The 27,773-nt window shown below is 41.3% G+C and overlaps 2 protein-coding genes across 2 annotated transcripts in view; one reads left to right on the forward strand and one right to left on the reverse strand.

Moving 5' to 3' along the window:
• The window catches only part of LOC134878972 (synapsin-3-like), a 125,043-nt gene that overhangs the window by 47,341 nt on the left and 49,929 nt on the right, over window positions 1–27,773 (forward strand). The window contains exons 5-6 of the mRNA XM_063905166.1: window positions 7,513–7,669; window positions 8,978–9,067. Of these exons, the coding sequence (XP_063761236.1) occupies window positions 7,513–7,669; window positions 8,978–9,067 (247 nt within the window). The remainder of the gene's footprint in view (window positions 1–7,512; window positions 7,670–8,977; window positions 9,068–27,773) is intronic.
• On the reverse strand, window positions 9,136–27,214 carry LOC134878973 (metalloproteinase inhibitor 3-like). Its single transcript, XM_063905167.1, has 5 exons — window positions 27,010–27,214; window positions 17,296–17,378; window positions 15,354–15,465; window positions 13,473–13,594; window positions 9,136–11,401 (listed from the first exon to the last, which is right to left on the reverse strand). The coding sequence occupies exons 1-5, from the start codon at window positions 27,200–27,202 to the stop codon at window positions 11,204–11,206; spliced, it is 708 nt and encodes a 235-aa protein (XP_063761237.1). The 5' UTR covers window positions 27,203–27,214; the 3' UTR covers window positions 9,136–11,203.

Consider the following 27,773-nt stretch of genomic DNA (forward strand, 5'->3'; position numbering starts at 1 on the left):
TTTACATGATGGCGGCCGTTCCTCGTTGCATTAACGGTAATATTTTTCTGACTGTATTTGAGAAAGTTCTCTTTGATCCAACAAAATCCCATGTAAAGACGGGTGTTTTATTGCATCCGATCGATAAAGAGTCAGCCAGATGAAATGAGCAGATCCCTGTCGGATTTTTAACTCTCCTTGTATTTAATTTTCTATCCTGAGAGCTACTGGTCTCAGCCCCCCTCTAATCCCCACAGAACACATAACTAAACTCTCCTCCTTTGGTTACCTCAGGTGAGGGTTTACTGCTCAGACCACACAGAGACAACTTACGCACACTAACACACAAAAAAAGCCTTAGCCCCCCCTTTACCGAGAACCCTTTGAACCCATTTTAATCAGTGAAGGGACCGGAGCGGCCTCAACACCTAATACCTGGTTCATCTTGTTACCGAGCAAATAAATCCCGCTCGCAGACATGATGGCTTCAGACCGGGCTTTAGGGGGCCTGAGGCTGGCTTCCTTGCGCTGTGACTGCAATGAAAGCGTTCAGGGGCCCACTCCAGCATCTCGCTGTTGTAAGAAAGCCATGAATACAAATGACCCCGCTAATTCACTCAAACCCCTAACAACACTCATTTCCTCTTCTGCCAGAGGTCATTTGGTGCTCTATCGCTCTAGCAGCTCCTTTCCTAATTCCATCTGCCCCCCGTGGGACTCTTCCCTAAATCCTCAACACAATCACCGTCAGGCAAATAGACATTCTGGAATTGTTCTGCAAATAAATGCGCCCCAGCTCCACTCTGTCTCGTGTGGATTTTAGAGGTATTTTAGTTTCTAGTGTCCTTTGTTTTCTATGTGACCTTCACTGCGTTCAGTGCAGTGTAGAGAAGAACCCTGGAGTGCGATTGCAGTTGGAGGAGATCCAGAGCCATGACCGGGCCACCACCCAGAATCTGTGCCACTGCCAGCCCGCTCTGGAGCCACCAGGCCGGGAGCCACAACCACAGGGAGTCCTATATCCAGGCCAGGGGACCACAACATGATGCAATGCTGCAGGGAGTCACTGCTCTCAGAGGATGGAGAACTATTCAGGGTTCTCTGGACAGTTTATGCATACAGCCCCAGATGAAAAGAACTTTTTCCAGTGACTATTTCTTCAACGAGTGCTTTTCCAAAACTATTTTGAGAAAACTTTGTTGAAACATTTCAATTTGTTCCCGACAATCAGCCAAGAGGATCTGAATCCAACAATCCAAATAAACAGAAATGTAGATTTTCACAATATTTGATTTAGTGGACAGAGGGGGGATTTGGAAACTTATATCTGTTTGATGATGTTTATCATTTAGCAAAAGCATAAAACATTTTCATTGTCCGATTGCCAAAGTAAGGTCTTAAAGATGAAGTCTTTTTTTCAACATTTGACATTCTGACAGGAAAATAAGAGTGCTCTGGTGCCAAAAGACAATCCGTCTCATGTGTGAAACAACTGTTTTTGCTTTGGATTTGCTACGGTTATTTTATCATCATATTGCAAAAGGCAACATTTTAATACAATAACACTGCAGCTACAGTATATTGACCTTTAACAGAGTAAAGGTCAACAGATTCAAGTTATTTCTTGTCTTTATTTACTGATGTTATGCCATATCATTATTGACCATCAAGTACTTTTCAAACTGTCATATTTATATATAATCACACATAAGTTAGACATTTTAGGGAATATGCCTATTTCCTTTCTTTCCCAGAGTTAGCAGATTGGTACACCACTCATTCTTCTCATTGATTCGCTTCAATTAGCACCTGAAGCTAAGTTGCTTGCACATTGTATCAGAATATATTACATAGTTTATTCAATATAACTGTGAAATTAACATTTAGTGAGCTTTAGAGATGTTGCCAAGACACATTTATTTTAGATAGCCATGCCAGCTGTTTTCCGCTATTTCCTGTCTCCATGCTAAGCTAGCTTTAACCGCCAGGCTAAAGCTCCATGTAGAATTCGAACATTAAGCTACCGCTAAAAAGATGGAAAATGTTAAACCTACATCACAATCTTGAGGCATTATGCAGAGCAATCACTTCTGCCCTCACAACAGGAAAACGCAGATGATTCTCTCTGAGGTGCATTTCCCTCTGATGACGTAGAGCCAGCCTGGTACAATGCCTTATTGTGTACTTGGTTTGACATTTATGGCATTCCCGCCAATTTCTACCCCGATTATCCTTATCATTGAGAGTCAGACGGATGAGAGGGAGATAAGGTCCTTACCAGCCTGTTAGCCAGGCACAGGGCCGGTATAAAGACAAATGCTCCGCACAAATCACAGGTCCCGGTGGAGCCTTTTAGAAGGTCAGAGATTCTGTATGATAAATGGATCAGTATACCAAAATGGCAGCATATTGTCTCGAGTTTGAATCGTTTTCTGCTCTAGGGATGTGGATAAAACACTGATGTATAAAGAGAACAGGATACAGTATTCGAGGGGGGTCTGGTTTTAGGTCAAATTGATTTCAAGGAAGTTGCAGAACTACCGTTTGGCCACTACAGCCATTCCAAAATTGGCTTCAACGGCTGGCGCTCTTCCTGAGTGTTTGGGATAAAATCGTTCAGTTGGCACAGTTGTACAGTGTGTTGTGTAATGGGCTTGTTCAACTGTTAGCCTGGCAGTCTATTAGATAGTGTGAGTTGCGAATATCTTCTAGATATACATTTGTAGCCTCCCTATATCGTCATTCTTCATCTCTGGATTTTTCACAAATGTATAGATTTTTTTGGTCCATTTAGGGTTTTGGGGCAGGTAGCACAGGGGGTTTGTCAGAGCTGTTTCACACTAAACTCCTGGTGCGAATGCGCATGAAAATTGATCTGGTGAGAGCAGTGAGACTCAACCACAACAATAAGGTTGTTATTCATCACCACGAGCGACCCATCTCACATGCACACAGGACATTTGATAATCTGAATATATTGATGTTATGAGCTGTAGTGTCACATGCAATCTAATCTATAATATTCGAAAATTGGTCCAGGGCAAGGGAACTGAATCCCGATACACAGGCCACCAGCTCCACAAGGTGAGCCATATGGCGGCCAATTGTTACTGTTTTTGAAGCTTTGTTTGACTTGACTTTAAGAGTGAATTGTTAAGATGGATATTTTCTCCAGCCTGCCTGATCTACTCAATGTACTTCTGAAGTGTTATGAGCTCATGATTCCTCATAGATCCATTCCCTCCTCATGTCCTAATTTATAACCCTGCTATCCCCCAATCAGCGCCTGTTATCAGCCTTTATTGCAGCATGATAACCCATTCAAAGGGTGCATTAGCATATCGCTGCAAAGTGAGGACTGTGAGACCTGAGCGATTTGGATCGTAAAGCATAAAAGTGCTGCTGTAGTGTAATCCACGACCCGCAGGGAGCCCTGATTCTGCGTAACGAGTCCGAGTGAAGAGACAGAAAAACAAAGTTAATGGGTGGCAAACCTCAGTAATGCTCTGCTGATATAGTTCACTGGCTCCATTAACCATAGCCTGGTGAAAGCCATCCCATCGAGCTGAATGTCTTCTGCATCTGGCCTGTCTGTGGAAATGAGGTAGCACAGAGGTGTAATCTGTAAGGTTATATTCATGAGCCTAGCATCCTGTAGAGAGAACTGTTCTCCAGTGCTGTCCCACTAAACAGTAGTGGTAGACCAATAACAGTTAGGTGCTCCTGAATGCAGCATTACATTTTGTGTTAGGCTGATAGTACAGGTGGATTTTAAGTTGATGTCTTAGCTCATGCGGTGTTAAACTTCCCATGAACTTGTTGTTTTATTTTGACTCTGGGTTTTTGCTAGAAACAGTCAAATTAGCCTATGCACTATTAACCAGAGGTCTGTAGTGCTATTGAATTATGTTAATTTTAGCATCCTATCCTTTACTTTTACTATATAACTAATTAAAGTTCCTCCCCTGGCACCCTTTGTGCCTTAAAATGGATAAGATGTGACTATGTGACTACTATCTAGCTTAATTTAGTATATGAAACGTACCGATGACAGACATGTTGGCCTCCTCGCTAAGGATAAACGGATGGAACAGGCTTCGATTTAGGCATGTGTCTAAGCCAATGTGTTTGGGGGAAACATTTTCAATTCAATCGTTCAGGCTGATTTTTAGGAATTTACCTCCTCTTATGCTCCGCCCCCATATGGGGTCCCCCAAGGCTCCATTCTTGGGCCTATTTTATTCTCCCTGTACCTGCTCCCCCTGGGCACTATCATAAAACAAATATGGAGTCTCCTTTCATTTTTAAACAGACGATTCCCAAATCTACCTTCCCCTGAAAAGAAATTACTCCAGTTCTTTGCGATACCTGTCTGATTCTCTGCAGGACACCCGAGCCTGGATGGCCTTGTATTTTTTACATTTGAATGAAAATAAGACACAAGTTATAATGTTTGGATATGAAACCCACTGTAGCTAATCTAGGTCCGGATTTTAAATTGGATCAGCAGATCAATTATGTTGTAAAATTCAGCTTCTTTCAGCTGCAAATGTTATCAACGGTCAAGCCTCTCCTTTCTTTTAATGACTTTGAGAGGGCAATACCTTCTTTTATCTCAACTTTACTGGATTACTGTCATGGCCCATACATTGGGTTACGTCTGAGCTTTGTTGTTTTATTCTCTCGTGTTTTCCATTTGTTTTATGTTCTATCTGTTTGTTTATTTTTTTATATATATATTTATTGATACACTTTGGTCAACTCTGTTATTTTTAAATGTGCTATAGAAATAAACTCGGATTGGATTTTAAGTTGATGTCTTTACCTTTTGCAGCATTACATTTCCCATGAGCTCTATGTGGTTCTATTTTGACTTTGGGTTTTTGCTAGAAACAGCAAAATCAGCCAATGCACTTTATTAATCTGGGGTCTGGCTTGATTCCGAAGCCTCAATAAACAGCTTCATCCAGTATAAATAGCAGAGCCTTTGGTGTGCTGCCACTGCGGCTGAGTGCAGCAGCAGGAGGAGCAGCTGCAGTCACTCCGTCGCCCAGACCAGATCCCTTCTCAGTCCTCCTGCTGTCCCTGCGCCTGAGGTGAGGGGCCTGGTTTTTAATTTCACCCTACAACCTGCAGCCCTTTACTTCCTGTGTGTACATAAACATGTGCTGTGCATATACAGTATGCACGTCAGTTTCTTTGTGCATTTGTAATGTATTTCAGAATCAGAATCGGTTTTATTACCAAGTAGGTTTGCACATAGGAGGAATTAGCTTTGGTATACATGGTGCATACAAAGACACAGAAAAAAGAATAAGTAGCACACGATTGTAACATAATAACATTTTAAAAACTATTTATATAAGACTATTGTACCAAATTAAAAATAAAGACAATATTCACACAACATATAAATGTGAGAAACTGAGTACAGTCAAATATAATCAAATATGACAAATACTATATTCAAAGTGGAGAGCTGTGCAGATTTTAAACAGGTAGTGTGGAGCAGGAATGTGCAGCGTGTTCGAAGGGTTGGATTTGCAATATTAAAAAGGCTGCAATGCTTATGTTTTTATAAGATGGTAACCAAAGTAATCTAGCAAGAGCTTTGTGAGTGGATTAAATAGCTGTGTTGAATGCGTCCTCAGCTTCAGTGTCACCCGTCCTATCAACGTATTTCAGTGGAAGAACCGCTGTTACCCCCTCTCTACACGACCTGCTCAGCAGCTTCAGCAGACAAAGTTAGCAACTAACCTATAACACTTGCAGCTTTGATTGTGCAAGTTTAAGTTTAAGTGCTCTTCTGGATTTAGACTTTATACACCCTTAAACAGTATGTTCTCGCTTAAAGAAAAAAAACACATTTAGAAATCACATATTTGTACACAGACATGTAAGTCCTTTTAATTGTATATGAAAACATAAATTGCCTTAATTGATTATGAGCCAATTTTATATAAACTCCATGATGGACCTTACTTTGTTTGTAGGTATTGCATGGCAAATGTGAAGGAATTGTCTTTATTGTCCTTATACTCAGGCTCAATGGAATGTTGGCACAAAAGCAGTAATAAACGCAGAAATAGCATCATAAAACAGAAAGAGCAACGTGAATAAAATCAACACATTCAGAATTCACAGTGTTCCGTGGGATCAGTGTTTATACAAAAAATGTGTGAATCCTTGTTTATAATGTGTGTCTTTTATGGGGTGCGTGTCTACTAACAGGGAAGAATTAAGTGTTGTATGTGCATTAAATAAGTTTACTACATACTCTTAATGTATATCTATTAACTCAAATGTTTTCCAGATGTGCCAGTAGAAAGTATAAGCAATGAGGTGTACGGTTGCATAATATATTATAAAAGCTCGAGAGGCTGTAGGGAGGCAACACTTGCTATAGGATGAAATATTTTATATAAAAATTGCTGAGGGGAATCTGAAGCATTCACAGTACCTAGAAACAAACAGGTGAAACATGACTGCTGTCAAAGAGAGTTTCCTGTGTTAGTGTGAAGCGTCGGCTGCCTGGCTCTGCTCCCAGAACAGTTTGTAAAGGAAGGATTAGGCTGTGGTAATTGGATAGATTTGGTCCAAAAAGATTAGGAGCCTCTCCTCACCCCTCAGCCCGACACACACTGAATCAAGGAGCCCTCAAATGTGTGTGTTAATGTGATGTCTGTGTGAGCACAGTCAGGGCCGAGGCATACACAGGAAGCTCCTCACACCCTCATTAAAGGATCACATGATGTCCGTGCGTTCTAACACCTGCCTGATGATCAGAACACATTCTGTGCTCAGCCCGATCTGCAGGACAGGTATATGCATTTGAGTGGATGACCTTGAATTAGGTTTGATGTTTAAAAAATAGCTGTGGTAAATATGTTTCAGCTTTTTTATCCTGCATTGAATCAATACATCTATATATGTAGATGTGTCTTCCAGAACATTTGATTCCCTTCAAATGCAGTGTCTCTGTGCAGCTTTACTCAGTATGCTAACATTTTCATATGTGATTATGCCTCTTCTCTTATATTCAGTTATATCTCGGTTTATTTAGGCTTCACCTAATAATCTCTGTGTAACATTTGAACAATTATTAAATGGTACAACATTTTTACACTCTGTTTTCATAAAGTATATATCGCTTTTTCCCCATCATTTATAATATTTCACAGCACCTAATGTAAGATTACTTCTGTGCGCGTTGCGTTGTGTGTAGTCTACGGCAGGAAGTACAACGTTCTTAAATAGTTCTCACACACATCCATGCCAAATGTAATCATGCATAATTTAGTATATGATCTTTGAATGTGTAAATGAGTTGGACTGAAACAGAAATGTACCGATGAACTGCTTTTTAGCAAATAAAAAGCCCTGCGTAGACATTTTCACAAGGTCAAAAACGCACTTTGATTGGAGGGCGTATTGCTCTTGGATTATTCTCTCAGAGCCCTGCTGACTGATAACCCACACCCTGCCAAACCCCCCCCATCTGATGGTTTCCTTTCCATGTTGGTCTTGTTGCAGATCCTTCAAGCCAGACTTCGTCCTGATTCGCCAGCACGCCTACAGCATGGTCCCCGGTGAGGACTTCAGGAACCTCGTGATCGGCCTGCATTTCGGCGGCGTCCCGAGTAGCAACTCCCTGTTTTCCATCTACAACTTCTGCAGCAAGCCCTGGGTGGTAAGCATCTCTAATGTTCTCTCTGCTCTACTTTAACCCCCACAGACGTGTCCCTGTCTCTGCTGATTTATGAAGGCTTTTAGAGGGAGCTGAAACACCTTTCTCTGGAGTCGGTGCAGCGAGTGGCCGCCACATATTATTACACCCTCTGTACTGTGAGGAAGACGCTCTGCATGTGTTCATCAGTGCAGTGTTGTCTGCTGCAGCTTGAATTTCAGTATTAACCCCCACGTGTAAAGGAATGCTCTTTCCATGTCGTAGCTTGTTAACCAACCTCTGTTACCCATTGAACAAAATATACCATACGTTTTTAGATGGTCTCAATTTCTGTTGGTTTGTCTGTTTATGGTAGGGACATGGTAATTGCTCTCCATATATAATCAAGGACTTTTTATAGTTTTTGAATGGTAATTTACTGTTTTGTTGTTGTTATTTTTTGATTTACTTTTAACAGGGAACTTTAGAGCAGTTATTCTGTGCTTTTTCTTTTAAGATCTGACAATTTATTTACATTAAGATAAGTCTTGGAGTTTACACTGACGTGATTCTGATATTCTTTGTTCTTTACGTTCTATTTCTGATGTGTCTGAATACATGCTTACAGATGTTTTTTATATGGTGAACATCATTTAAAAATCCACAATTATTTTATATAATAAAGTCACTTTAGAGCCAGATTGCCTCTTGACATTTTAGATTTGACTGATAGGTTTGCCTTCTGCAGCAACATTCAGCTCTCTACTAGGGGGTTAGAACTTATATACAGAAATATATACTTAAACCAACAGCTGCTTAAGGAGTAGGAAAATCAGAAAGCCAATGCTTTAATCAGAAACTGGCTGGTAGTAATGTATACGTGAGTACGTGAATTTAAGCTAATGCTAACTGTAACCGCTCATAAGGTTTGTGATTGGTGATGGTCCGTGCATAGTTATTGGTTTGGTATCTTGACATTAATACTAAATGTCAGACTTTGTTGTCAGTGCTTTAGAATCACTCTGGAGACATTCTAAGCCCAATATAAAAGAGGCAGAGAAACATTTATTCGGTGTAGCGCACTAAAAAGCCCAGAATACAATGCAGCTACAGCCATGGTAACCCACAGCTGGATGCAACAAGCTCAGCACTGTTAACTGAAGTATGGTAGGCAGGTTAGAGGGAGTAAGCAACAGAAAATAGATGTGTGTTGGGATGTGTCTGAGTGTACTGGATCACACTGTGTAAGCATCTGAGAGGAATGCTGTGCTCTGAAGACAGGTGTATTACCCTCCTGTTGACCTCCAACTGTCTTATTTTTTGCTCTTGCAGTTTTCTCAGATGATTAAGCTCTACCACTCTCTCGGCCCTGAGAAATTCCCCCTGAATGAACAAACCTTCTATCCCAACCACACACAGATGGTGAGTGCCTCAGATATTACTCTTCATCCACACCCCACACACATAAATCACCATACACCTCTTGTAGCCCGACTTTCATTAAATCTTTATTATAAAAATATAAAACACAGAAATTAAGTCAAACACTTCTATAACCCCTACAAGGACCCCCCCACAAACACACACTTCAGTGTGTTTACACACAGACTGTACACAGCTTCCTTGTTTGGATTCTTTTTTAACTTGACCAACTGTTTCTGTGTTAAGCAGACAGTAAATTTACACAAACATGAACCACAGAAATAGTGACACAGAAACGCCAAAGCTGGAGAAAGAGCTTTTTCAACACATAAAAAGACAGAAGGGACGTGTTTTGTACAAAATAAAATCTCTACTGATACAGATTGGTCTGCTCTACGCGACTCTAAGGTCAGTAATTATTAACTTTTGTTGTAATGTCTTAAAAACTAAATGACGACGCGGTGTAATGTTGCGTACTCTAGCCAGAGAGTCGCCATCGAGAGGAGGCCGACAGGATTAAAAGTGATCAGCAGTTCTGTGTAGAAAACTTTCAGCGAGAGGAAGTTATAAAAAAATAAGATAGATTGAGGGATGTTTTTTATAATTTAGAGAAACTTGTCAATATTGACTCAGATCCAATCTTTTCCTCCTCTGATGTGATCTGACCTTAGCTTTAGTTCCCAGAGGTGGTTTAAATACTGTTTCATATGAAAGACACATTTTTGGAATGGAGATGAATAAATAAATAAAACAAGTTTTGACATTTCAGAAATTGGCGGTTTGACTTTGTTTCTGGGCGCGGCTGTTAAACATGAAGCTCCAGCTCCAACGAGATGGCTAGTTTAGCTTAGCATTAACTGGTAATTAACTACCAGCTCATTTAACTCTAATCAAGAAAGTGAAGAAGCATATTTTGAATATGCCACAGTGCATCAGCGATGTCATACTTTGTGTCAGGGATGAAGGGGCTGTGAACGTTACAAATCAGTGTCTGTAAATGGAATGGATTGAAGGTACGGCACTGGAAAAGTGTAAATCTTTCAAATTGACATTATATATATAATGTCAATTTGAAATAGTTAAATACAAAAGATTGAATATACACATACAAAATATCTCTGAACTGTCTGAAACCTCTGCTTGGCTTTCATTGGACTGCTGAGGAGTACCACTCTGGGGAACTGAGATCAAGCTAACAGACAGGAGTACCGTGAGGACCAGCTGCGGAGGCTGGTCCTTGATTCTGGGAGGGGCACAGGCTGCGATGGTTGTCACAATGTAGTTTTGATCAGTTATTATATATTTGTATCTTTTTATGCAGATGATATCACATCGTTACTATGTAATCTAATAAACATATAAATAAATGAATTACAGAGGTTTCAGCTGCGTTATAGTTCATTTCTGTAGCTTATGTTATATACAGCAAAAAATAAAATATCACCATCTCTGCCAGAAGTGAGCGCCTCCCTGCGTTGGCACTATAACAGAGCATTTATTTTAACGTCTCTCTGATATTCAGCAGTGCTCAACAGAGCAGGGCGCTGTTTGTGACATAACTGCAAAATGAGTTACATTTCAAACATTCAGATAAGCAGAGATTCTATAGTCCTTTAAAGAGACATGTTACAGTTAAAACTGAACATAATCGATACATGTATACTTCACTGTAAAACAATACCATTTTCAAACAAATTCAATAATGTGAGCGCGAAATAAGAGGTATAACATTCAGAGGTCATACCTCACATGGCACTCCATGTATATAGTTGGATGTGAGGAACTGCGTTGGTCTCACTGTAGCAACTAGCAATGATAGTGATCCTTGGCTATACTATTTTCTTGGGTGGAAATTCTTCTTATACTTCCTGACATTTCCGTCCAGATTTGAATCCTGAGGATCCAATAAAGGTTGATCACTTTCAAGGACAGTTCGAGTCGTTGTTTTGATAAATGATAGTTCAACAGGGCGATGTGCACAACAAAAAAGGTATTGTTTTCTGTCAGAAGTGCTACAAAACAGGCACTGCAATGGATTTACTTTTTTCTCTTTTTTGCCCCTTTTAAAAGAGGCTGTCACCTGGGATTGATCGGAGTCAGGGAGGCGGCAGTGGTTTGGGCAGAGTGCGTTGGGGTTCAGGGGTCAGTGGCGTTGATTGTGGTTTTGTCGCGTGAAGTCATGCCCCGGTACCAGCTGCAGTAGCCCTCCTTCTGCTGGATGCAGGCGTAGTGCCGGGACTGGTAGCCCGGATAGCCGAAGTGGGACAGCATGTCCGTCCATAGGCACTCGTTCTTAGAGGTCACGAAGCAGGGCAGGTAGTGGCAGGGCTTGATCTACAGAGACAGAAGCAAAACCAAGGATGTAGCCATGAAGCAGAAAAGATACAAGGTCTGTGTTTTTATAACTTAAATGTATATACCTGCCTGCCTTACTGAAATAATACAAACTGATGTTTTGAACCACAAACTAAACATTCTTTAGCTCTTTTTTTTTTGTTGGTATGTCTCTATAATGTTTCATTCTTAAAAGAATCTGAAGCTAAGTTAGATTTACACTAAACATAAAGCTACAGCCACCAGGCAGTTAGCTTTGCTAGCATAAAGACTGGAAACATGAACGAAGCAGAAAGTCGCTCCAGTTTACAAAGAATCACATTTAGCAGCTCTAAAGTAACACACTAGTATTTAGTTTGTTTCATACATATGCTGCTTGTAGTCGATTTTAAGACCGGTTTACTGCTGCCTGAAGGCTAATGCTAACGTGAGCTAACGTTATCATGACTCTAGCCTCAAATTTAGCATACAGATTTGAGAGTGGTTTCATTCTATTTTTCTAAATCTTGCCAAGAAAGAGAATAAGAATACTTTTTAATAAAAAAGGACATTCCATCTAAATTACTAAGTTTATTTACAAGCTCCCAATAATTGGTAGTAGCATATCATTTTTGGACAACAGTCAACAAACAAAAAGTTTGTGCAAAGGCCAAAGTAGAATAAGCCTAATGAGCAGCTAACATGAAAATATCTAAAAAATGTAATAAACTTATGAGCTTGGAAGAAAGTAATTGAGTATATGATTTGGTTGAAATATAAAAGTGTAAAAAATGTACAGTGTACAGTTGCATCCAGAACATGCAGTCCTATCCTTGCTCTGTGTTCTCTCAGTCAGATTAATAGATGAGCTGTAAAAGGACAGCTCTTCAAAAAACTAAATGCAAAACCAGTAAGCGTGCCCTGGCATATTCGTAGCTTCGTGCTGTGAAACGTAAACGAATGTCAGCCATCTTCATGAATCAGTGATGTATTTGTACTTTCGTAATGATTCAATTAGATTTTACTGAGCGCCTCTCGTGCGTCACACCTCCAGGTGCTCGCACAAAAAATGCAGCTTCACGGATGAATATACAACGTGAATTGACAGGAAGAGTCACTTGACTGCTCAAAGAGGTGATGAATGGAACATTTTGTTTAATGGCTGCAAAAGAGAGTCATTAGCTGCATGTAGCTCCACTTATATGAATCTGAATGAGTAAATTCAATTAGCAAGTTAGAGGGCACTTTTTCCATTCTGGGTTGTTTTTGTTATTCAAGCCCGGAGAGTGTGTCCTAAACGGTTCAGAGACATTGGAGTGGTTTTAATGATGTGTGGAGAATAATGTTCTAACTGGTACGCCACACTTCCTGCCTTCCAGTGAAGTAAATCAGCATTTGTGGAGGAATGCAGAGCGTGTTTAATAAGTGCGATAATGTTTACGCCTGCCGGTGCTTACTGCCTCTCAGACTGAAGTGTCAGTTGATCGATGGCGTTCTCTGGATACCACTGGGCTGCTGCCATTTATGCTCGGAACACAGTTTACAGGCGTAGCTTTATTGGGAACAAACAGGTCTCTTTTCTAATCCACTTATTCTGATACGGGTGGATGGTGTTGGCAGATGTCCAGGACACTGCTGTACGGTAGGACGTTTGCGCGGCTGGTTGGCAGCTGCACAGCGACAGGCTACGGTACCATTAAAACGGATTCCCAGAGCTGTTATTTAATAACTTCCAGTGATTTTGATAAAACTAGTTTTCTCTCTTTTTCTAAGGATTCATGATGTGGAATGTAGACTCAGTCCCAGTAACAACAGCCATGTCGACATGAAGGTCATTAAAGTAGAAGTAAATGATTGTTGCAGTGTAGATGGAACAGTAGCGATAATGAGCCTGAATTGGTATGACCCTTCACATGTTGGGTGCTTCAGTTAGAAGCATTTCCTTCCTGCTGTGATCATAGATAGAACTCTACTGGGCTTTATAGATCAAGCCAGTGTTTAATTTGACTTGGAGGAGAAGTACATTTTCCTCCTGCCTCCTCTTCTCTCTCTTTTGTATCCTTTGCTGACGAGGTTGCTGCTTTCCACTCACCCTGCAGTTGCAGCCCAGCTGATAGCGGTGGTTGATGCCTTTCTTCTGGGCCAATGAGAGGCGCTCCCACCGCTCGTTGAAGTTGCACAGCCCTGTGTAGACCTTGCCATCGTACACTCGACCTGAGGAAAAGAATGGAGGGAATTGTTCAACAGCGTGGTCAGGTGTTGATTTCATTTTTAGACCAATGTGGTGAACCCTCCAACCACATTTCAAAGCTTGAACAAACTTTATTAACCTCACGTCATTTGCAGTCATTTAATCACAGTTGGTGTCATATTGCTGGGATCTCATTATGTTATTTGCCTAACTTCATGATCCTCTGTCTGTAACACAACATAATATAAACATACTGCTCAAGTAATCCAACTTGTTTATGTATGGTAAGACAATCTGACACAGTAAGCCTGTATTAAACCAACACCCCTATTTCTGAATATCAAAAGGTCAGCAGACATCTATTCTTAGCACTGCACCGTTCGCGGCTTACCGGCTCCTGGGACAGGTGCACGGTGCTGTGAGTGCTCAGAACATCAGGATTGGTCACTTATATCTCCTTCACCGTGTTGTCACAACGTGGGAATTTGACAGCTCACAAGTATGTGCATCTCCCACCCCCATGCACCAGTGAATCCCTCCACTGGGATTACTGGAGTCACTTGCAGGCTTATTACATAGTGTTGAGTGTGTGACATGCTCTGCTAATACTAATCAGGGCCGGAGCACTGGAGGCTCGATCAAAGGAGAGCCAGGCCCTTTAAATTGCCTGTTATGCAATCATGATTATATGCAGGAACTTAATATAGACGCCTTGAGAGCGTCCAAAGACGTCAGTGATGTCACTCGCACCCGGGCTGGGTAAACATAGCTGTCGCTGCTTGGCAACGCCGGCTCGTTCACATGCACTATGGGGTGCAGTTACATTATTTACAGGTCGGGACTTAGCGACAGTTATACGTCAAGCACTGCAGGGTCCAAAGTAAACTGCACCTCTGTTGGAAATAGCAACTCATAAAAGCTTGTGCTGGAAAATGCCGGTCGCTTCCTGCTAGCTGTTCATTACAAGAGAAGAAACGCTCTCTGCTGTGCCTGGCCCGGGAAGTTAAGCTTTGCCGGCTTTCACAGTGCCAAATAGTAGGTTATAAATAGTGGGAAAGATTGTGTCACAGGACAAATGAAGAACCCATTCGGGGAGGACAGGAGTGAGGGAGTACGTCAGGCCAAACACACTCATGCTGTAGGAAAGACTCTGGAACGCAACTGAACAACAGCAATAACCTGACTGAAATGTTTTCATTAATATTCAGATTAAAATATGAATGCTCAGATTAAGTGACAGTGAGAAGATGTGTCCTCATGTGTCTTTAATGTGTACATCAGCAGCTGTAGAGATACAGGCTTGGGGATTTGCTCTTGGAAACACATCTGTGGAAACATTTTTATTTTTGTACTTAATAAGAACTGCTGACCATTTGTTCAGTGAATTTAGGGTACCACTGAACACTTAAGAAAATATTGTGACACTGCTTTTATCATCTATTTTACTCTCAAAGGGACCCTTACACAGTCATTATTGTGTAGATACTAGAGATTGAGACCATAGGTTAATGATGAAAATGTTTACTGAGGTGATAAATCAAGTTTGAAGTAGCCCCATTTTTCTTATAGACTTCTATTCAATCAGACTACAATCGAAGTGTCCCCCCCCAACTGTATGAAGGAAAGCAGGTTTAGGGCATTTGCTTGACCTCAGCCTATAACGATGCCACTATCATGCTCCAAAAACACTGGATCCTTCATTTCCCATAATGCAACTTGAAAGCATCTTTCAGAAACCCTTTCAACATTGACCTGTGATATAGTGTCAGTCCGTCGGCTCACCTGTGATCAGGTACTGGTACTTGTTGATGTCAAACTTAACTCCGCACAGACCCTCCGACGCGTCGGTGTAGATGTGCTGCACATGCTGGACTTTTTCGAATCCTTTGTACATCTGCAAGACACAAAAACAAAGCTGACGTTAAAACCGGAACAAAAGGTGCAATGTTGTATCCTTCACCCTGGCACTGCACCCCCCCCCCACTGCAGCCCATCATATACAGTATATAATCAGGAATGGAACCAGTACGGGGGCTTTATCAGATGACATGCCTTAAGGAATGCCTCTCGGGATAAGGAGTATTAGACTCTGCCCTTAACCTAATCAGAGATAACATGATTATGCTGTGTAATGTGCTTTGACTTTGATGCTGTTTCTGCAAGGGCATTGTTAAACTGGGGACCTCGTCTATTTACCCCAGGTATGAAGAGCCAAGAACTGTTATGTTTTCTTCAGTGTCATTTATTTGCCAGGGAACAACAGGAAATCCCTGTTTAGACGCGTCGCTCCCAGTGAAGTAGAAGAGGCTTAGGACCTTTAGTTTCATAGGATTTGTTGAAACTTGGAGGGAATCACATTCTAATACAGCCCACAAGGAAAACCAATGTTTATAGTATAAACCAGCAGACTGTAATACAAATAAACAACCCAAGAGGTGCAAAGGTCACATTTAATGCCTGAGGATAATCCTTACAGTGATGATTGGTGTGCTTCGCTAACAAGAGGCCACTTAATGCTTTTGTACGAGGTGGGATGTACCGGCGCAGTGCACCGCTCTGTTGAAATGTTTACACTCGGAGCGAGGAGTTTGGTGGAGCTGTAATGCCTGTAAGCTGCTAATCCTCCGGCCTGGCTCCTGTCTGAGCAGCAGGCCGATGTGAGCATCTGTCAGAAATATGCAGTGTTATGTAAGAATACAGAGGAAGTGAAGTGCAGGCTTTCACACTAAGTATCCCAAGCTGCTTTTCAGCTATCAAACAGCGCGGCTGAGGGGGCGTACAGAAAGTCTTTTTACCAACGAGTTCCTGCCACATCCAGTGTAAGGCATTGTATGTGCCTGTGCTTTCACATAGGAGAGTTGTTAAATGGAGGAAATGTTGTTTTTTCATTTCATGTCAATGGCAGTGTTGTCGCCTTGTGGTTACAATCAGAATCGTGGGTTAACTACACAGTGGAGAAGATGTCATGTGGGGTATTTAAATATGACATCTCCAACATTTGACAATCTAACTTAATTTCCACTTACTGTTCAAAAAGGTTTTCAATTTCAATTTATGTTTGTTTATGAATTCACAAAAAACACCAAGAAAAATTCCTTGTATGTGTTACCTACTTGGAAATAAACCTGATTCTGATTCTGAAAAGATAATCTGTTTAATATGGGCCAATTATAAAATCCGAAACAAAATAAATTGGGCTTTGGAAATGTTAACAAAAGTCAATTATTTTTTGGTTTAGCTTGAATCAGAATCAGAAGTACTATTTATCCCAAACTTGGATTTTCTTTATTATTATTTTTTTTTTTATTTCCCAGTTTGGGATAAATAAAGTATTTCTGATTCTGATCCTGATTTAAGCTGAACCATTCATCTATTGTTTCCCTTGCTTACACTATGGCCTAGTTGAATAGGAAGTGCATTTAACTTACTATGTTGCCAAGATCAAGACTCTTAGCTAAGCTTAGCTCATCTAAAGACTTGAAGCAGGATTTTTTGTTACTTACTTGAACAAAGCCAGCCTGACAGCTTCCCCTCCTCCTGGTATTTAAATAAGTTAAGCAAACATGAAATGCTAACCATAGTTACTCATGTTTAGCTCACCGGCATGAAACTGGTATCAGTCTGCTCAAGTTATTCTTGGCAAGTGTGTTTGCCAAATGTCCTGCTGTTCCTTTAAAGAGGCAGTGTTCAGTGTGTGGTGTATCAGCACAGATCGACCACTCACCTTCATCTGCTTGACTGTGTAGCGCAGTGTTCCAAAAGGTCCATCTCTCAGGAGCTTCTTGCCCACCACTTTAGCTCGGATCACTGTGCAGAGAGGAGAGAGACAGGTCAATGACTTCAAAATCAACTGTCACATTCCTCGGACATTTAACTATGAGCCTTCCTATTGAATCCATCAAATAGCACGGTCTCGGCCAGTAGGATGCATTAGCCGACCCATTATAAATACCATTTCAGGACCGGTTGGCACCACAGTTAATCCGTTTATGCGATTTTCTGCATTGCTGCAGTTTGCCAAGGAAGGCCACTGGGAAAAAACACTAACGGGTCATTTGAGTTTGATACAGGAATTAGAGGAAAAAGAGGCCTGTACCAAGGATTCATTCTCACTGCTGTGATTCAAAATTGTTTAGATGACTATTTTCTAAAAAGGTAGAACTTGTACCACAAGCCTTTAGAATCTTAGTTTTGATTTTGTAATATTCAGATCATAAAAGGCTAAATGTGACTCCTATCAGCTTGTTTACTGATTAACAACACCAGTCATGTAAGAATAAAGAAGAACATATACTTTGTTGATCCCTTACAGGGAAGTTTCTTCCCCCACTCTGTTGTGTTTACAGACTTTACACACACAGGGAGGATACACATGGGTTTCAGGGTTCGATGCCTTGCTCAAGGGCACCTCGGCAGTGGCTCAGTAGGAGAACTGGCACCTCTCCAGCAATCCGCTCACTCCATATTTTTTGGTCCAATCGGCACGTGAACCGGCGACCCTTTGGATCCAAGTCCAAGCCCTTACATACTAAGCCACTGCCGGGAAAAAGCTGCAGTGCGTCTCCTCGGTTTCCTTCTATTTTCGGAGCAGGGCTGGAAAAAGATCTTATCTGTGAGCCGGTCCCTCATGTTAACGTCTGTGAGGTAAAACTGCTCAGCGGTGACTTTGATTTGTTTACTTTAACTCATGTTGGTGTAAGTGTGCTTATTGTGGGAGGCCAGGGAGCTGCGAGTGTAGAAATGAGGGATAATTGGAGCCGGTGAATAGAGTCTAAGCAGAGCTGCGGGCCCTGCATGAGCTGTCAGTCCTCTGTGAAGTCCACCTGCTGCCTACAGCCCACCGGCCGCAGACACAACCAACACTAGCCATGTTTGTTATCTTCTCCCGCTGGAATTTCTTCAACACATTCTTTAGGGGCTCACATTCCCCAGAAAGGAAAAAAAAAGAGAAAAGCCTTTCATTCTCTTTCTGGAGGAAGAAATGAGGCATGTGGCATGATCTGTTTGGTATGTGTTTGTTTAACTGTCCTACTTCCAGGCAAATGGAAATGGGCACAAAAATAAAACTCAAAACAGGAAGCAGTTACAGCATGGCCACCCAAAAGTGGTGACCTCGGACTTATTTTGGTCATGAAGACCACCGTTTGAACCAAGCGCTTATTTAAACAACCTTATTTTAAACCAATCCAAGTACTGTGGGCCGTCCACGAGCTTTCCAATATAAATACAGTGGACTCTTTTAGGGACTTTTTATTTAGAGGTACTATGTGGAATTTTCAGACACTTATTGATATTGACATGAGTGGTTGTTGAGTGAACTGCCTTCTGTTGCACGCAGGCTCTTCATGTAGACTCCGTGTTGTGGTGGATGCTGGTCGTTTGTTGCGTTTAGCCTGCTGCCTTTTTAAGCTAACAGTAGCTAGTGCACACTGTAGGTGCTATAGAGGAGCTGAATAGAGGCAAGGTACTCAATAGCCTGATAAACATCACACTCTTTGGATTCCACAGGCTTGTCGTAGATTGGGCTATGTCTGATTTGAAGTTGCATTACAATCTGTACATTATAAATACAAAGCTATTAATACAGCAAATTAGTTTACACAATTTGGTCTGCTTGATAAATGTTTCTGAGCATGCATGAAAGTACGGAATATGTATTTTAAAGTTGGATCAGATCATTTGTCAAGGCTCTGTGAGGCAGTCCTTGGAAGCTTTGATCTAAATGCTACCACCCTCTTAGTTTAGCGCTAACATAAACTACATCTAAACACTGGACACAGTAACATTTTGACGATGGTGCTGGATTAGAAGTCAAACATCTCCAAAGTAATCACAATTAATCTTCTAGAGATCAAAAATGTCTATTTTAAATGTTCCTGACAATCTATTAAATCGTAAATTCAGCAAGATAAAAAGTCAGGGGATCAACGAAGTCACCAGGATTTATCCTCTGGGACCATGAATGTCTACACTTTGAACAAACTAAGCCACATCCATCCCATTACCCAGGTGTCAAAAAATAACGTTTTATCTATATTTATTTGTCCTAATTTAAAAATTGGGATTCCACCTGCTAGCTTGTCACCCATGCAAGTGAACAGAGTCCATACATACATCATTATGTCATGTGTAAAACTGCAATATGGACAATTCTGTCAAGAGTACATTGGTAATTGTTTTCACGTATTGTCATCTTCACAATAAATAGCACATCCAAGGAAAGTCAGTTCAGAGCTCTTGGACCATAACAAGCTGGAGAACACTTGATCTGTTAATCTGTCAACTTTTTTTTTTATATGAACCGAACAGACCTCTGCTAAATGTACCCAAATGCAGTTTGACATACTTTTGCCACTGCAATTACAGGGAAAGCAGGGCACAATTACAGAGGAATGTGCAGATATAACAGGAAACCAGCCGCTCTTAAATACACTGCTGCTGTTATTTCCAACCGTCACCCCAAAACCTGGTTTCCTCCTCTGCCCCTGACCTCAAAAGCAACCCTCAGAAGAAACAAGTGTTCCTGTTTGAAGGGCTATGGGTCAACTTATTTGACCTGAGTGCATCCAGATAGGTTCCCTTTTGTTGGACAGCACCCACTCACCGATACAGTTTATACACTCATTGAACTCGTGCTAACCCCACTGATTGTCCTACAGAGGCACATTTTGCTGCATCTTAAATATACTTTTAATGCAGAAACACTGATTAGTTCTACCTGCTGTCACTGACAGATGCTTCACAATACAGTTTATTAAGTATGTTGACATGCAGCACATTTCTAAAAAGGTTCTGGATTGTACCTGGTGCACTTTTACTTTCTTAGTACTTCCTGTCTTCCTGTCTACGCATTTGCGAATTAGCCGTTACTTTCCCTGATGCTTACTGAAGTATGTCGAAGCAATTTACGGCAGTTTTCTGGGATTTCGATAAAATATTGTTATCTGTGGTTTGATAAGTTATAAAATAGAAGACTTAAATTGGTACTAAATAAACACATTCTCTCTTGTTTTGGTGAAGAATGTTTAAAATATGCTAATTTCGTCATGTATTAACAAAGAAAAGCGAGTAAAATGTTTGCTTAGCTTAAATAAAGTCATTTTTAAAGTCATTCAACTATGAACAGTGACATATATCAAGGTATACTACATTTATTCACGATTGTAAGAAGTAATCAGATCCTTTACTTAAGTAAAAGTACTCATTAGCACAATTTTTCTGAAGATGCGTTATCGAGACAGTGATCTCCAAAGGCTTTCCTCAACAAATACATGTTTTATCTTTTTTAATGATTTACTTTCCTTTCTTTCTTTTTCTTAGTCTATATTGCCTTCAGTTCAATAATATTTTATTTGTTGGATGTTTGTGTTGAAACAGTTGTTGAATAAAGTTTTTCTCAACAACGCCCTAAACCAGTATTTGCGCACATGAGCAGAAGCGATCGAGTTTCCGGTACAGATCGGGTTTCCGGTACAGATCGGGTTTCCGGTACAGATTGGGTAGTGACACTACTTCAGTTAAGGTACTAAGCCAGCTGGGCCAAAACCAGAAGTTTACATCAAAACACCGCCGACCACTGATTGATCTGAGAATTCTCACTACCACGTCGCAGAATGTCCTGCATAAACGTGGCGTCTTTTAACAGCAATCTATAATCCATTGCAGTTGAATCTTTTAAAAGAATTCGATCTGGAATTATTTTAAATATCTTATGGAAAATCTACACCATACACACGGCTTGGTCGCTGACTAGTAATGGTTAATATGGTATGATATCAAGCAGCTGAAGTGCTGGTAGTACATGTTAACGTATTTCACACTATTTTAATTATTTATTACTTAAAATATTTGTTTTATACATATAATATAGGCTAATAAGCCAGTAGTTAATAGTTTATTTGATATATCTATCAGCTTCTCTGTACTGTAATGAAAAAATCGCTCTCCCTCTTACTTTGCTCAACATGAGGCATTACAGGCCTGAATGTTCATCTCCTGCAAAGGATCTGACATACATTTTCAAGAGTGGGAGGCTTTCCATGATAAGAGAGGTAACAAGAAGAAGAAGTAAATCCATCCAGGATCTCTCGCCTAAAGCTGGGGATTACACAAGTGTGATTGCGAATGTTAAATCTTAAGGTGAGCATGTAATTTAGTGAAAGATTCATTTCAGCCTACGTACAATGTGGCAAACTGCGGGCTTGACAAGAATAAGGTTACTCATTCATGTGTGTGTGTGATGAAGAGAAAGCAGAGAGGCGCAGGGCGGGTGACGCTGAGCTTAGTATGCACAAAGTGCTCCAAGGAGTGTGGGAGGAAGAGGAATTCTCAAGACGACACTACCACGCTCAAAAATAAACACTGAAACAGAAAGCCAGCATGGTCTACTTACTGGTTAACAAAATGCAAAGGCAGCCTCTGAACTATAGTAGTTATCACTGCCTCTGATAGGCACTTCCAGTTTCCAACGATGCCACAAACGCTTTCAGCATCTGGTCGTTTAAATCCATATTTGATTGTATTTAAATTGAATTACAACAAAGCCATCCCAGAAGAGACTAACAGTTTGCCAAGTGATATCCCAGCATGCTTTGCTACTTTGGTTCCTGCTTTTCATTTCTGTCTCTTTTTATCTTTGTCACTCACTATGTGTCTCTTCCTTTCTAGAATTGTTGGTCAGATGGTGACTGCTGTTTAACTGTCAAAAGCATTCTGATACTAGTTCAGTCAATGCTTGGAATATCTATTACAGCTCTCATTTGTAAAAGTCTGACTTCTTTTACAGTTACAAGCCAGCGATGATAAAAGTTGACATTGTGGTGAGAATAATTGTTGACCTTTGTCGGTGAAATTACTCAGTCCTCCCTTTACAAGTGATGAAGGCTAATAAAAATTGGATGGTGCTACAGGGCTGTATCGTGAGTGTGTGCTGGGCTGATGTCCATGGCCCCTGTGCTGGCCTCCTGTTTAAAATAGTGGACCCCTGAGAGGCTGGTCATCAGTGAAGGGAGGGACGGAGTGGACATTTGATACGCCTGGCTCACGGGACAAACATCCGAAGCTTGCACAGAATCCAAAACCTTTGACATCTCATCGTATTTGAGCTCACTTTTGGGAAAACTACTGAAATTTGATCCGAGTTACATAATGCTTCTCATTATAGCGGTCCTGCATTAGCTCACCCGTCACCTGTTGACCTGCAGATTTAGGGTTGGGGCAAAGCTGACAGAAGCAGTGGTGATTTAACTAAAAGCTACTCATTAGCAGCAGGAGGAGGTGTGTTGGTACCAGGAGAGCGACAGCACATCAGTCAAAAGCTGCTACGCTGCACAAAGCTGCTCTATGCTGTACAAAATACCCACGGCCGGGGCGGGATCTGTTTCTCTCAATGGCCTGATCTTCAATCCTAAACCGGGCATGAACACATATCCACCTAATCCTCAGCAACTGACCTGGTTTGCGGTGCAAGCATGTAAAGATTTGCTCTGTCACCTCGAGAGCTTGGGAACCAGCATCCTTACAGAATGATATTATATCTCAGGGTCAGAGTTCACTGGGCCTCTAATCCGCTCATATCCCCTGTGAATGGACTGCTTTAACCCAGCTGTCCAATAGCAGCCAACTCAGTCTCTGCCCAAGGAAGAAGCTGGGGCCTTGGCATGACAAAACCCAACTTACATCCCTCACATACCACCATCAGAATCCAAGGAAAGCAATACTCAACTGCCAAAATGCCAAACCTTTAACGAAGTGAGATTCATCCAATGGAGTGTCTGCAGGCGATTACGGTAAGGGCCAAGAAAACCAGAGCTTTGAACTCAACTGCAGGTCTTAAATTGGGAAAATCCAGACCTGTTTGATGTAGACGGTGAGAATTACAGGGTTTCTCCCTCACTGCTTTAACATTTCAAACCTATACTCGTTTTGTTATTTGGGCTGTATGAAACCAGTGAAAGTGCAGGTGATATAAATAGACTTCAAATTTAAGAATGAAACAGGGTTGGAGAATCAATTTGTGTCATTTTATAACATGAATAAAAGTGCAATTTATGGTGCTGAATGCCAGTTTTAAGAAATTTGGACCACATGACGTATTTAATAAGGACATGTATGTAACTGGTATTTCAAGCTATTTGTGGAAGGGTAACAAAAGGAGCTAAATCTGGATTATTTCACACCATTCCAAATTCCTCTACACACAAGGTTGGACTTGTTCATTCAAATTAGGATAGCCCAGGAAAAAGTACATTTGACCTAGATGAATGAATGTAACTAGCCGTGACTGCAGCATCCAACCAGTGTTTCGGGAGTATATTCCTCAGATAGACAGAGACAGGTTAGGCTCCGGATAGGCACAGTTTTGTTTTTATAACAGCAATTCCCTGCCATACTGACCAATAGTAATGCACAGTACATGAGGGGGTGGGACATTAATAACAGGTGATGTTGAATTTTGACTCAACAAATAATCAGTAATGACACTCTGCTATAGAAAAATGAGTTACAACAATGCCGGGCTAATATGCTTCCATTGCCCAATAGAAATGCAGGTTACCAATTGTTTGGTGTATTACAACAATGCATACACCAAGTGCGAACAAACCACCACAATCTCAATTCTCACCAGATATTGTTTCTATGGGTTTACTAAATACTGTAGCCGTGACCTTCAACTGAGTACTGAGCAAACATACATATATCCTGCTAGCTGCAGCCCGCGGCACACAGAACGTGACAGAACTACAGGAGTATACGCTGAGCTAGCAGAACTGACAGACAGTTAAGATACAGCTCGTCTCACAAGTTCTGTTTCTGAACCATGGACAGTGCTGTTGGTTTGAGTAACGTTAGGTAATCAGCCACACACCTCTGCTCATTCTGACCAAATTTAAACATGGTTAGCGCTCTGATAGGTGTTTTTATAGAGTATTAAAGGCTGATATCTGGAGTATCCAAGCAAAACTACGTATTCTAGTGTTGAGGGAACATTGGTATATTGTAGCATCTGCCGATAGTCCATAAAATGCACAATAGCAGAGTGACCGACATGTTATGGAAGGTTAAGCCTTTTCTAGCCTCCATTACCTGCTCAGAGGATGTGTTCATTCAAAACACATCTCAGGCCAAGCCAGGACCTTTGAAATGGGATTTGTGGGGCTCACAGCTGATCACTGCACCCATTGAAGTCAGTCCCAGATTCTAAACCGAGTCCCAGCGGGTGCTTAGAGCTATCTGGAGATCTGCAGGACTGTGAAAGGCATCACATGAGTGTTTGTGGTCGCCTCTTTTTATCTGACTGTACCCGGGCATCTCCTCCCTCTTGAGAATCCTCAGAGAATTCACAGAAGATTCAATGTGATCCCGCCTACGTCACAACCAAAAGAAGTGACTGCCACCCACGGGAAATACGCTGGTTGTGTCCTCCACATTTGGAGAAGAAGCCTTATTTTCTTGGCTGCATTTGAGGAGCTTTTGGAACACGAAGCCCAAGCAGTGTGACGATGATGTACACAGTACTGAGTAAACAGGACACTGCAAATGAAACAGCCACATTAAAGCCTAGATGTGAAGTATTTCTTGGAATACACCAACAGGTGAGCGGTGAGGTAGAGAAAGACTTGTTGAATCTCATAGGAGAGAGAAGTCAGAGAGTTAAGAAATGTGCTATATATTGGTTGTTCAGAATTTATTATTAATAATAAGTCATCCAAAGGTGTTTTTTCACGCAAAGAGATGGATGAGAAGACTGATATCACCTTGAAGCTGTAGCCTGTTAGCTTAGCACAAAGAGTGGAAACAGTTGTTTTAGAACATCAATAGTAAATGTTATGCTATCATTAGCATTGTCAACTCTATTGGTGACCATTATTACAAACAAGGTCTGATTGTGTGTGTGTGTGTGTGTGTGTGTGTGTGTGTGTGTGTGTGTGTGTGTGTGTGTGTGTGTGTGTGTGTGTGTGTGTGTGTGTGTGAGGGGGGACTTCCCTTGTAGCATGCAAGTCGACACTATAAGCGAACACATGGGCTACACACACTGCGGTGTGTATCCAGTTATGACTGAGAGGTTTTTGTTGATTATGTGTCCGAGTTTGAAAGAGCCTTATTTCTAGGTCAAATTATATGCAACCAAAATATCAGCTGGCTCAACAAGACTGTCCGCTCCTGTTTTTGCACATGTGAAGAAATCCTCTGACCCCTGTCCCCTCTGACCCACACCGCAGGAAACTCTCACCCCCAGAACTCTACCTGCAGATCAGATAATCATGAGCTGGACCAATGTTATCTAAAAACAGAGGCCAGGCTGGACCAGCACTCCATGCTAATACAGATCCCAAGTTCATATTATTGTGGGGAGTCAGGGAAAGCATAAGCAGGCAGTAAAACAAGCTATGTAACCACCCCATCCCCCCCCCCCCTCCTCCTCCTCGTGTTTGTGTACCAGAGGCCGAGCATATCTGAGTTACAACCGGGCGCTAGCTGACAGACATACCAGTCCTGTACGCTGGTAAATAAGCACCATCTAAATCAACTACCATGACTTATAATCTTTTAATCAACAATTTACAACACTTCCTCCTGTGGCTTCAACATGTATGATATATGCACATCAATGTGGGTACTTTTTTGGGATTAACAACAATGGAATTATAATTAGTTTAACAGCCTTCATGGTATGCCTACACTACTGGACCTGTATTGACCACAAGCCAAACGCATAAGATAGTAATATTAACAATAAAACCAAGGTGGGAGAAGTACTCAGATCTTGTACTTGATTAAAAGTAAAAGTACTCAGATCTTGTACTTGAGTAAAGTAGAAGTACCAGAGTGTAGGAATACTCTGTCACAGTAAAAGTATTCTAAATGTTCCTCCAGTGAAAGTAGAAAGTACTCTCATCTAAATGTACTTAAAGTAGCGACAGTAAAAGTAGTCATTGTTTGATTGGTCCATTTCAGAATAATATCTCTGATATGTTTTATAATTATTGATACAACATGCAAGTGTTGTCAATCTATATCGATATGATACATTATAATTCACAATCTGCAAAGCTACTTATTGAATAAATGTAGTGGAGTACAAATACACCTTTACCATACCTTTACCTCTGAATTGCAGCGGGCTAGAAGTAGCAAAAAATGTAAATACTCGAGTACAGTACTTGAGTTAATCTACGTAGTTACTTTTCACCAATGCAATTAAATAATAACGTTTATAAAAATGTGTTGTGAATATGTCTGAAGCTGAAGAAGTACTGGTGTAAACATTGAAGTAAAAGTCCAAGGTAGTGAAATAACTGTCACTCTCATCCAGCAGACTGATCGCAGGTCAGATCACTGAACGACACTTTTATTCTAACACTTATTTCCGGGGTTCCAAACATAAGTCCGCTGAATACCAGCAGTTAGTGCCTCCTGACAGCAGCCCGTTACTCACCTATGTCGGAGTTGCAGAATGCGTCCTGCGGGTGCGTCATGGCGCAGGAGCAGCCCTCGGTCAGCGGGCTGCCCTGCAGGCTGAGCAGCAGCAGCAGGCTGAGCAGCTGCTGGATCACTGACTGCATCCTCAAACGGCCCTGTGTGTGTGTGTAGCTGAAACCTGTGTGTCCTGCCTGGTCAGCGGTGTGCATGTCCGTCTCTGCTCTGAGTGCTGTATGATCCTGCACAGCGCGCGCTCTACATATAGCGCGCGGCGAGCCGGACACGCCCCCCTTCCCACCTCTGCAGCTCGCGGGCGGGGCGGCCAATCAGCGGCCGGCGACGCCGTCAGGAATCAGACAGCAGACACGATGACATACTGGAACTTAACTCTGCTCGGTCTGATGTCCCAGACTGACAAAACAAATGATAGACGAAAATTAAAATAACCAGACAGTTTAATTCATGTTTAACCAACATGCGAGGTCTTTTTCCTGAGAAAATAGTTTAGAGAGATTGAGCTGACTTGAAATACACATGGAAAACTATTGGCTGAAAATAATAGATTTTGAATAAGGCCACATATATAGATAGATGGATGGATGGATGGATGGATGGATAGATGGGTGGATGGATGGAGGGATGGAGGGATGGATGGATGGATAGATGGATAGATAGATAGATAGATAGAACCATCACATAAAATAAATACTAATGGTACTTCTTCACAATAAAGAAGCAGTATTTATAATGTGACTTCAAAATCATTCCAAATGAGATCTC

Source organism: Eleginops maclovinus, chromosome 17, assembly GCF_036324505.1.
Source record: "Eleginops maclovinus isolate JMC-PN-2008 ecotype Puerto Natales chromosome 17, JC_Emac_rtc_rv5, whole genome shotgun sequence".
NCBI lineage: Eukaryota > Metazoa > Chordata > Actinopteri > Perciformes > Eleginopidae > Eleginops > Eleginops maclovinus.